Below are 12,095 nucleotides of genomic sequence, written 5' to 3'. Positions count from 1 at the left end.
TGCCAGAGACTGTATAGGTATCATTTGACCTCTAGGCCAGAACTAAATTACTAAATCTAATAACAGGAGACAGAAGAGAAGGGAGATGAATCTTTTCCTCCTTTGATTACCATGTGTTTTGGGGGGTTGGTCATTTTGGTAAAAAAGCCAGAGCTGAAGCAGGCGAGTGAGATGGGTGTTTCTCCCATCAGGTTTGGAAGAAGGGAGGATGAAAAGGGGGCTGAAAGTCTTAAATTTATGACTCTTTTTTAATACTTGAAACCTTTTCCCCCTGTACCGTGGAAGCTGATCAATTCAATTTCAGCTCAAATTTTCTTTTCATGCTAGATGCATGAAGATGCAATTCCTCAGATATACATTGATTTCTGTAAACCTACATTAGATAATGATGTGTCTTAGATTGTCATTATAAAAATTAGCTAAGACATTTAAGATAAATTAATCTCTCATTTAGTTATTAGATATATCATGTTGTGGAGTAGCAGCGTTTCAATTAGCAGAATTACTTGCAGTTTCTGTCCTTTGCTCACAGACATTGGTGTTCATGTAATTACCCTAAATGACCTGATTACCTCAGCCCTGCCTGGTAGTGCAGACTGGTATTAATTCATCTCTCTTCATTTTAGGGGAGCTCCTTCTGCCTCTTTTGCCCTTTTCCCTCGGAATAGCTTTGCTCCATTGGGCTGGCACTGATGTCGTTTTGGGGACATGCCAGCAGGAGGAGCTTGTGTATTAAAATGTGCTTTCCATAAGGCAATCACCAAATTACAGTAATTGCACCGCACTGGTGCTGCAAGGTAAAGCACCTTGTACCTGCCAAGGGTTCCCGTGTGCCTGGGACAGCCAAAGCTCTGTCAGCACTGGCCATTGCACTGGTGAATTAACCCATTTTAGACTGAGCAAAGCCCAGTGAGGGGAACATTTAATTCTATTCCATTGTATATTTGATATTTAGGTTATTTTGTTTACATGTTCGGAAAAATACATATCTTAAAACAAAATCACAGTCCCCTGAAGCCACTGTCACATGCTGTCTTTTACAAGCATTACAGTATCAACACTGCATTGCTCAATTTTATAAATAGTATAAAAATTATGAGTAATAATATTCATGTTACTAAAAGAAATCCATGGTAATGAGCACAGCTGAAATTGGATTCACATGATCAGAATTCTCTACAGCAACTTAGCATTGCTGAGTTTCAGAATAAGAAATCTTGGGGCCACAGTTGGAAGTCAAATTATCCTTGGCTACCAAGAATTAATAACATAGGCTAAATTAATTTTTAGACATTTTATTTTAGTGACAAGGAAAATAAGGAATTAAAGATCTAACTTGTTAATGTGGTTGTTGAAGGAGGATGTTTGCTGCAGGTATTTTATGCATTTTTTCACACAAAGGACTTCTTAGTTACCTTGGAAGACTAAATACTGTAATGGTGAATCTCAATTTAGGAAAATCCTTTATTTTAACTGAAGCTATTTCAGAGTTTTCTGCTTAGAAATTTAGCCCAATTAAATACTCTGCCATTAAAAACCCCACAAAACTTTATTTTCTGTTGCTTGGCATCTGAATTGAACATAACTTCTCCACAGTGTTTTTTTCTCCTCCCATTGTGGGGGTGGCTGTGTGTGCACTGCAGTTCTGAGGCAGTGGCCGGGCAGGACAGCTGCCCGTTCCTGCAGAAGTGCTCTGCTGCCTGCAAGTGAATTTTCCAGTCAGTCCCAAGGCTCCTTAAAGGCTTTTGCTTCGCTAACATCTCTCCCATGTGGATGCTCCAAATGCCTCCGTGGGGCCTGAGTGAGCCTGTGGCAGGAGTGACTGACCTGTGTGTGAGGAAGGTCATTCTACAGGAAAAGAAACTGCACAGAGAACTTGGGGGATTGTTTAAAAATATATCTGTGTTTGTTTAATATGGCCAGAAGTGCAGATGAGCAATTTCTCCTTTCTTGACTTGTTAATCACATTCTGAAGATAGGTATTATAAGGTTGGGGTTTTTCACTTATGAAAATAAGCTTGGCATTGGATGCTGTGTAATTTTATTGCTTAGTTGAGTTGCTAAATGTAAAACTTAGTTTTATTTATTGAACTGTGTGTAAGCAGTTTAATTAAAAACCATATGGATTCCTGTTAAAGAATGGCAAAAGTACAATGCTATCCCTTTATACTGTAGTTTTCCGAGGAGTCTATAGCCTGAATATCACCTAGGTAAGCTGGAATTTTCTGTTACTGCTTGTTTTTGAACTTAATGTACTTCTTCTCAGGGTCTTTTGCAAAAGGCTCATTCATGTAAGACTGTAGTCTGTTGTGGGTCAGGAGAGACTGAGGAATTGAGGGATGTATTACCAATGTACTTCATCATGTAATGATACATCCATCCATGATTAGAGGATTGTTAATTGAGCATCATCCAAGCTCTTGTCTATTTTGCTTGTACTTTTATCACTTCAAAATGCTTTTCCCACCATTTCTGAACTGCAACTCATAGAGATCCGCTTTTATCCTGTAACTTGCAATCTTCCATAAAGTATTGAGAGTTCTACTAGTTCTCATTTCTGAAAGAGCCCATTTTGTGATTCACACTTGAGACACCAGTAGAAAGAATGCAATTCCGTGATGTTGAAGATGTGTGCTGTACTTCACAGTCATGTGCCAGGCCTTCATAACATCTGCTTTCTTCATGTTGGAAATAACTACGCAACAATTTACATATAACATAAATCAGCTGTTCTGTGTTTATTTTTTGTCTCTGTAGTGACATCCCAGCCTCTGGAGAAGCAGTGAGCAAAAGCAATCGCTCGAAGGTGACCACGCGCTTCCCCAAACTGTCCCGCGGCCACCCACGGGAGCCCCGCAGCCTGGAGCCTCAGAGCGGTGACCTCTGACCCTCCACGAGTGTCACTATGGGCAGCGCGTGCTTTAAGTTGTGCTGTGATTCCTTCCTAGCCTGTATTGATAATTTAAGCTCCTGAAGAGACTACAGCTGCATCAACTTAAATCCTGAAAAGAGACATTCATTACCAAGGGTCATATCCTGATTAACGACTTTGGAAGGCAGTAATCACTTTCTCAAAAGAATACGAGGGCTCTTCACCAGAGCTCAGCAAACTGATGGCATTTCCTTTGTTTTGTAAAGCTGCACTGCACAAATTCTCCTTTGTTGCTCTGAAGTCCTTCTGTCACAATGAATTCCTTGTTTGTATTATGTTGTCCCTTTTTCCATGTACAGTTTTCTGTTCCAGAGAGATATGGGCTTCACGTCAAGACAGTTTTTTTCCTTAGAAGAAACTTTATGATTATCACTACTTAATATGTCAGAAGGATGTGCTTAAAAGCACCTCACTAATTTATTACCTTTTGTAAATAGAAAGACTGCGTTGGTTTGGTTTTTTTTATTGTAAACCTCTGACACGCAAAGGTTTTTAAAAATATTGACAATGTAGAGGATGAGAAAAACATTACAGGTGGAAAAATAGCTTTTGTACATTTCTAGATAGATATTCTCAACAGCATTCATTTGTGGAAGTAATTCTTTAAAATCAGAGAATGTAATAATTTTTTAGTGAAATTTCAGTCTTCTGTAAGGCAGGTGCAATATTATTCATTTCTACAAACCACCACAAGGATATACAAAATTAGTGTGGTACAAAACAGTGCTTTTAAGTCTTGGATTATATTTTGTTATTAATTTGTTGCTTGTGTTACAGAACAGTCCATCATTAACAGGGCAGGGTGGAATTCCTAATCTGATTTTGTAAAAGCCTTCACATGGTGATACTTAAAAATTGCCTGTAATGAAAGTGCCTGTTACCCATCACCTCTTACTGAAAATTAATTTGTAATGCTACTACTGTAAGAGTAACTAAAAAATTGACAGGAATTGTTACAAGTGATGGAAGTCCTGACATGGATTAACTGGAATCCAGTTCAGTATCCATTAGCTGCACTGCCGTAGGCAGTTAATTATGCTTTTGCTATCTTCTTCTCTTCATTAAGTTTAAGCAGTGTATGTTCAAATTTTCTATCAATTGTGTTCTGGTTTTCCTTTATGTAAGAACATCTTTCCTCTCAGAAGTTTTTTTGGATAACGTTAGTTAAATTGATGTCTCTTGTCATTTTATTATCCATTCATTATATGAAATTTTCACATCTTACATTCTTCTCCAGGAAAAAACAAGCTGATGATGAAAAACAGACTCTGTACCTCAGTGCTTTACTGAAGTTCCAGCTTGCTGGAACTTGTGTTCTGCAGTCCTGTGAGCAGAGGGTGCTGTTCAGGCAGGTCAGTGATTTTCAGTGGCACCGCTCAGGTGGGAAGGGCTTTGTTAGCCCAGTGAGTGGCCTCAGCAGTGCTGCATTCCCACCACTGCAGTAGGGAGCTTTGAGATTGCACTCAGCAGCCAAATGTGGCAGAGAGGAGTGGAATTCACTCTCCAGGTCAGAAATTTCAGTAGGTGAAATACCACAAAGTAAAATCATGTCACAGAAATGAAACAATATTTCCCAGTCAGGAAGAGATCTCAGTTACCACACAAAGAGAAAAGCCCAAAGGCCAGCCTGGAAGCTCACTGCTTTGTGTTCATTAACAGATTAATTACTGTTGGTGTTTTGTGTTAGTTACAGTTAGACACTTAAGAAAGGAAGGTGAGTAGACTGGCAGTTAAGTAGCTTCTCCAAACTCTTCAGCCTGATGCACTGCTGATGGTTTAATTTGTCTTTGTTGGAAAGAAAAGTAGCTATAATGATGGTCGCACTTTGAAACAATTTTGACTCATTTTTCAGAAAGTGGAGACTTGGTTAGTAGAAATATGGCACGTGTACTAACACTGAATTGCAAGTAAATTTGAAAGAAAACGCCGTGTGGAAACCTTTGTGATGTATCTGTTACATGAAGCTGTATTCATTTTCAAGAAATAATTCATAGATTCAAGTACTTCTTTTTCAGCAAGCTGCAAATGGTAAGAAATTTCATTTACTGCAGACTGAATTTCTTTTCAGTTGTTTAAAAGGAATTTTGTGTATCTGCATTTGGCTCTTAAAATTATTTCATTCCTGATTATCTTGCTTCTTGTAATTTTTAAAGTATGTATGTAGATCCCATAAAATACTAAAATTGTTTACTGTGTACAAATTGCTTTTTGTTAACTTTAGCTGAATTGTGTATCAGCTGCTAAGATTACAGTCTGCAAACAATGTTCACTTGGTGATACAAGATACCATGATGGGTGCATTATTAATCCATTTAAAAGCTCAGCTGTGGTTTCTCTAAAATCCCAGGAAATAACGTGAAAGCCTTTATTTGCAAGGTGGCATTCCCACTTTATACCTGTGGTTATGAAAACTACAGAGGTACCTGCAGGAGTGCCACTAGGTCCCTACTGACAGGAATGCCCAAGTTTTTACCACCTCAGGACATTCTGTAAGGCCCTGTCTTACAGTCCTGTATATCTACTACAAATCCCACTTCTGTTCATTCAGCAGAACCGTCAAAGCCTCTTGAAGAAGGTTGACCAGTCGGTATTAAGCAGTAACATTATTCATCTGAAATACCTGTAAGTGTAACAATGGTTCTGCCATTGAGAAGATTTTATTGGCTTATCCTGTTCACCCAATTCCGTGCAGTTACAATTTTTGTACAGCTCTAAACTTCCTTTGGCTGACTCACAGCTCTTAATCCCCCATCCATGCTCAGTGGGCGGCTTGAAATGAGCTGCTGGTTCATTCCTAATGAATTATTAATTAATTCATTACTGACCGTTCCTGCTGGCACCAGTGGCCACAGCTGTAATCCCAGGACAGAGGACTCAGGACAGGCTGGGCCCTGGAGCTGTTCCTGGCTGGTAGAGCCAGCCTAGAGCAATTTGTGTTCTTGTTTGTGTTCCATTCCTGCTTTGTCTTTAGATCCAGGGCTTCTCCTCTGCACCCTTTAGTGACTGTTCAAAATAAATTGTAAAACAGTGGCACAACTTCTACTGCAATGCTTCTGTCCCATCACCTCCACCATGAGCCCTTCCCTGAGGAACACCGAGCAGGCAGAGCTCTTCCAGCCTGTGCAGATGTCTCCAGCAGTATTCACAGATCGACTATGGGTTTTCAGAATCTCTTTTATTTAGAGATTCTCTCATTCATTTTAGAGAATGCAATGTGTCGACTTGGCTTTTGCAAATTAAATCAAAGTTCTCAATAATAATAACAATAATAAATCTCCAAGGTTTCTATGAGGCAGAATATTGACATAGTTATAAAGGCTTAAATTGATATGTCCATTAAGTCACATATTCTTAGGAAGATAATAATTTCAAAGCCAGTCTTTTTAATGGAATATATTGTTGATGTGATAGTTGTAATCAAATTATACTACCTTACAGAATCTACTGCAAGTCATAAACCACCGTGATTGAATTAATACAAGCATTTAGAGAAAGAACAGAATGGTATTAAAGATTACTGGCTCAAAATTGTGACCTATTGCTAAGGTGGGGTGTTTTTTTGTAACAGTCATGTTTTATTGTACAGAATCATATCTACATGGTAGGTGTCAAATTAATTAATACAAACCCACTAACAATGGGGCTGACTGACTCAGAGCAGCAAGCTAATAATAAATGAGACTTGGTGAACTCCCCGTGAACTAATGATGCTTCTGCCAGGACATGGTAATGTTTAAGAAGCTGTATTTTGTTTCTAGAATCAGTAATTGGTGCTTTCTGATGTTGATGTCAGTCTTCTTCCTTCAAAGAATGCAGGGATCTCAGTTCTGCTGGAAGTTTCGTGCCATTTCAAAGGTTCAAACCCCCCCACCCCAAACATTTTTCATCTAATGTCTTGGAATTCTGAGAACAGATAATATATACCTGTGGATAAAGTACAGTTACCTGCTTGAAATTACAATGAGAAACCTGTGGAACAGCTGTTTAAAAGAAAAAAAAAACCTTTTTGACCAAATCCTGCTGCTATACACCCATGCAAATCTTGGAAGCAGCCCTGGGCTCTTCCAGCTGGAACTCTAGGATATATGAAAAGAAACCTGTTGCACATGAAAACGCATTTTTCTCCTCGGAAACAACAGTAATGCATCTGAACTGGATCTTGAGTCACTTCTGGAAAAGTTATTAAACAGTTCAACAAAGTAAAGGATTTTTCTCCTTCACTTTCTATAGGTTAGGGTATTTCAGTCAGCCCCTGCATCACACAGAATATTAACTTGATTTTTGTTTTTAAGTTTTGTAGTTTCATAGCATTCTCTATTCAAAGAAACACTTCACTATAGGAAAGTATCTATATGAAATACAAAATATATTTAAAAATATCAATTAACCTGCTTTGTGTTTCACATATTGAAAGGAAGATAAACCACTTGTTCTACAGTGGTGTGACACTGTATATTTCATTTATTTCTCACTCTACACTAACTGTATTTTATGATCCAGTTATAGAGAACTTAGATTATTTATAAATTCTTTCTACAAAAATGATGAGCGCATACTTCTAATCAATATTAATGGCTTAGGTTTTCGTTCAAAATGGCATGAATTTATTCTAGACAACAGCACTGAAATGTTTAGAAAGCAATGACTTTTCCAAATTTACGAATTGCTGCAAAAAACTGGACTTTAAAAAATACTTTTTTATCACATCAAAACAGAATTTATTGCACTTCCCTGTAGGGAAATGAGTTCCTTTAACAAGATTTCAGAAATTATCTCCATGCCATGACAGTAGTTACACTGTGATAAGTGGTTTTTTGAGTATTAATCATTTAAGACACTACACATTATAAAAGTGTAAGTGTGGTTGAAAATACAGTTCTGAAAGGCTGTGCTTTCCTTCTTAGTAAACATGAGATGAAGAACTCGGTGTCCTGGATGTGGGACCAAACCTGTTGGCAACTGAAGAAGCTGAATTTCCCTTTTAATTTAGGGGAGGGATTTTTGCTGTTGTTACTATTAAACTGTAGAAAAGATATTAATGAAGCATATATATGTACAGTATTCACGTAAGTGTTAATAAACTGTAATATTAACTTGCTATGCTAATGTTTACATAATAGAATTTTTAGGCAAATGTGTATATATAAAATTTTCTAATTACTTTCTTGGGTTTTTTTTAATATCCTGTAGTAATTTTATTGTAACCAGGTTAAAATATGCTACTTTACCAAGAAGAAAATAAAAAATAACATCTTTTCTTTGAAGTAGAATGTTTATATATCCTATTTGTCCCATTTAGCTGTTTTATAATTGCTTCTTTGATTTATGTTCATTTTTTCAATGTGTTCCTAGAATGATGTATGTACATAACAGACTTCGTTAAAGTCTTGTTTTTTCACATGAGAAGTAGTATTTGTTGAAAGCCATCTTGAACATTTCAGTTTATAATCACATTAGATAAATCGCTCAAACAGGAGGGCAAACAATGCCAGGCAGTGGCACCACATTTGTGGGGTTTGGCTTTTTTAGATTCAGGGTCCACATCTGAATGTTTTATTTCCTTTTACTGCACCATGATACAGTTGGCAGTTCATATCCAATTCATCACTGTGTCATCACTGGCACTTTCATTTCCAGTTCAGAACTGGATGCTTCCATGTCATGTGAAAAAGGAGGTTTTAAAAAGGAGGCATTATATGCATGTAATCAATTTCCACCAGACAAAGCTGCAGTTAAACAAATATCAAGTGCTGGTAGATTCCTCATACTCACAGAATAACCTGCTGGTTAATTCAGTCACTGCCATTATAGAGCGATCTAATTAGCTGAACAGTTCATGGTAAAAAAGGACACTTATTGTAAAATTCACAGTGATGTTTATCTCCATCTTTTAAGACCTGTTGCAGGTTAGGTGTCATTATAGGAGTTAGAAGACAGAACTTTTCTTCCAATTAGTCTTGGCAGTCCCTAGGATTTTGGTTTTGCTTTTCATACCTCAGTTACTTAAGATCATAAAGCAAAATTATGCTGTAAACTTTAAATTAATAGTTTCAGGCAAAGGGGTTTTTTTCCTTTTCTGTCTGCTGGAGGTACTAGAGCACAAATAGCCCCAGGCTGTTGATGGGGACTGTATGAACTCTCTGAACCGGGGTGGAGTTTGAACCCTGCAGAACAAGTGTCTGTTCCCAGTGGGGGTTTCTTGGCCACCTGAGCTTTATTTCCTGCCCACCAGCACCTGAGCCTTGGAACTGCACGGGAAGGGTCAAATCTGATCCTTAGGGGAAAGGAGTCCCAACCCTGGGCTGGGGAAGGCTGGAGAGCACAGGGTTGCTGCTGTAACCCTTTCTGTGCTGGATCCCACTGCCAGGATGCTGCTGCCACCTCTAAAATCCTGGGAAGGGATCATTTGAAAGGACTACCAATCCTTCTGTGCAAAGCTTCAGGCTGTGTTTAGAAAATTGTAACAGCTTGGCATTTCTACATGGGCCTACAGAATTTAAAGTTTTTCTACTCAGGAAAGGACCTGTGGAGGATTTACTGCTTTTTTACTATTATTATTTCCCTATTAATTTTAAGGAAATAAGAAAAAGCTTTATACAAATGATCTGTCAGAAGAAAGGGCAAAGATATTTTTAAGATAATGCTTAGAGTAAGATTTTTGCTACTGCACTTCATCTTTCTGAATGACTTTTTAAGTATTGTGAGTGAACTTACTGTATTCCCAAATTTAAAATAGATAGCTGACATTTTGATATATTGTAAGTCATGCTTGATTTTGTTCTAGAAAATCATCATGCAGATTGTGTCTCTGTGTGTCATGCCTATTTTCTGAATTATTCTTGCCATTTTTTGACCTGCACTGGGACAGCAGGCTTTTATTATGTGAGATTTCTAAGACCCATGGTGATAACTTCCTTTTTATTTCCAATTCAACAATATCCATGCCATTTCCAACATTTCTTAATTTCCCAGTATTTTAAAGATGCTCAGCAAGGGCATATACTTCATCCCCATACACTGTCATTCCTAATGTCTTTATTTTTAATGTCACTTTCTAGCCTTATTCATATGCAGCTTGTAATTGTCACGTGGGCCCCTCATTAACAGATGTGCTGCCTTCAGAGCTTTGTGCTGAGCAAACTCTTGTGCTCTGGTGAGCCTCTGTACTTGCACTTTGTTAAAAGTACCAAGCCTGTGGCACCTCAGGCTTGGTCTTTCTGTGGGAAGCTCTTTGAGTGCTTGGAGGTTCACTTTTTACACCTGCTTGTGTTGAGTTTGTGGTATTTTTGGGGTCTGCATTGGATCACTAAGATCTGCCCTTCCCCAGTTATCTACAATTCAGGTATGACAAATTTACTCTTGCATAGATAGGGGTTCAGCTCTGATTTTAACTACTCCATTTTCCTATTAAGAATATTTTCATGATTAATTTTATTCCTGGTGCTGCATGTTCTGAATCAGCTGAGGTTCATCAAGGGTTTGTTTTACTCAGTGTGGGTTCTACACCATCAACTTTTCATGGGCTTGATGCCAGTTTGGGCCGTTCACATCAGAGCTTGACTGCATGACTCTTGTGGGTTCCTTCCAGTTCAGAATATGCTGTGATTCTGTGGAACTTGCATGACAAAAGCTTGTTTTTAATAATTCCAACTAACATCTGCCAGAGCTGTCAAAAACAATGCCTTTCTTTGTGAATTATTGCTATTATAATATAGATTTCATATTGCTATTACATAGCTTCAATTTGTGAAAAATATTTACAGGTTAAGTGACTATAGGAAGAAAAGATTTAATCAGGTTAATACTAATTTTAAATGCCTATTTTTTGTTAGTATTCTGCTTTTTGTTCATTGTATTCCCTATTTTTTCAAGTGCTAATTCATCCATGAAGAAAGATGCTTCAATATGTGCCAATTACACTGACAGTTTCTACATTTGAGTTTCTAGTTGGAAATTAAATTATGTTTATTAACATTCTCAATTTTATATAAAATCACTGAATCATTCAGGTTAGAAAACACCTCCAAGATCATCTAATCCACCTGTCCCCCCAGCACTGCCAAGTCCCTCATTACCCCATGTCCCCAAGTGCCACATGCACACAACTTCTCAATCCCTCCAGGGATGGTGAGCCTGCTGCCTCCCTGGGCAGCTGTGCCAGGACTTGACAACCCTTTTGGTGAAGCAATTATTCCTAATATTCCATCTAAATCTTCCTTGGGACAACTTGAGGCCATTTCCTTTCAGTTGCTGGGGAGACTGGCCCCACCTGGCTGCACCCTCCTTCCTGGGGAGAGTGAGAAGGTCCCTCCTGAGCCTCTTTCTCTGCAGGCTGAGCTCCCCCAGCTCCCTCAGCTGCTCCTGGGGCTGCAGCTCCTCCCCAGCTCTGCTCCTTTCTCTGGACACGATGCAGCACCTCCATGTGCAGTTCTTGTCATGAGGGCCAGAACTGGACACAGGGCTCAGGGAGTGGCCTCAGCAGTGCCCAGGACAGGGGGACACTCACTGCCCTGGTCCTGCTGGCCGTGCTGCTCCTAGGAAAATTTTGAGGTGCCTTCCAAAGAGGGAAGAGAGGTTTATAGAGAGTAGAAAATCAAACATAATTTAATATAGACAAGTAACATTCTAGCTACAAATCAAAGCACATAACATCTCAGACATCTATCATTGGAAATATATCGTTTCCACTGATGTACACAAGCAAGTGTATTTCTTAACTGTAAGACTAAATAAAAAATAATATTCTTTATATTTGAGCTGCTGAGCAGTTTGAAGGATTTGTTTTTCAGATCTGAGCTTTAGATACACACTAATACTTCGTAGCATACAAATTAGCTACTCACTCAGCTTTATCGTGAAGCAGCTCAAATTCTCAGTGGGCTTTTGTCTAATAAGTGATGGAAAACAGTTCTTTGTGCACCCAAAGTGATACGTATGGCTTCAAGCAGTAAAAACATGAGAGGCATTTTTGCAGTGGTACTTTAATTTCAAACAATGCATTAGATATAATTGTCATTTTTGGAAACCATCTGGTTGATATTTTTTAAAGGTGAAAAAAAAGTGTGAATTGGCAGATGAGATACATCAGTACCTCTGAGCAGTTGTACTGTACTGGAAAATACAAGATAATGGGATACTAGAAAAAGGGAAAATAAACCACGTG

The 12,095-nt window shown here is 38.3% G+C and overlaps 1 protein-coding gene across 1 annotated transcript in view; it reads left to right on the top strand.

Annotated features, from left to right (window-relative positions):
- SNX29 (sorting nexin 29) overlaps positions 1–8,196 on the top strand; it is a 100,582-nt gene extending 92,386 nt beyond the window's left edge. The window contains exon 21 of the mRNA XM_063414093.1: positions 2,758–8,196. Coding sequence (XP_063270163.1) covers positions 2,758–2,887 — 130 coding nt within the window. The 3' untranslated portion in view covers positions 2,888–8,196. The remainder of the gene's footprint in view (positions 1–2,757) is intronic.
- Positions 8,197–12,095: the final 3,899 nt, after the last annotated feature.

The sequence above is a fragment of the Prinia subflava genome, chromosome 17 (genome assembly GCF_021018805.1).
Source record: "Prinia subflava isolate CZ2003 ecotype Zambia chromosome 17, Cam_Psub_1.2, whole genome shotgun sequence".
Taxonomy (NCBI): domain Eukaryota; kingdom Metazoa; phylum Chordata; class Aves; order Passeriformes; family Cisticolidae; genus Prinia; species Prinia subflava.
The sequence above is the reverse complement of the archived record's forward strand: the minus strand, read 5'-3'. Positions and strand labels throughout refer to the sequence as shown.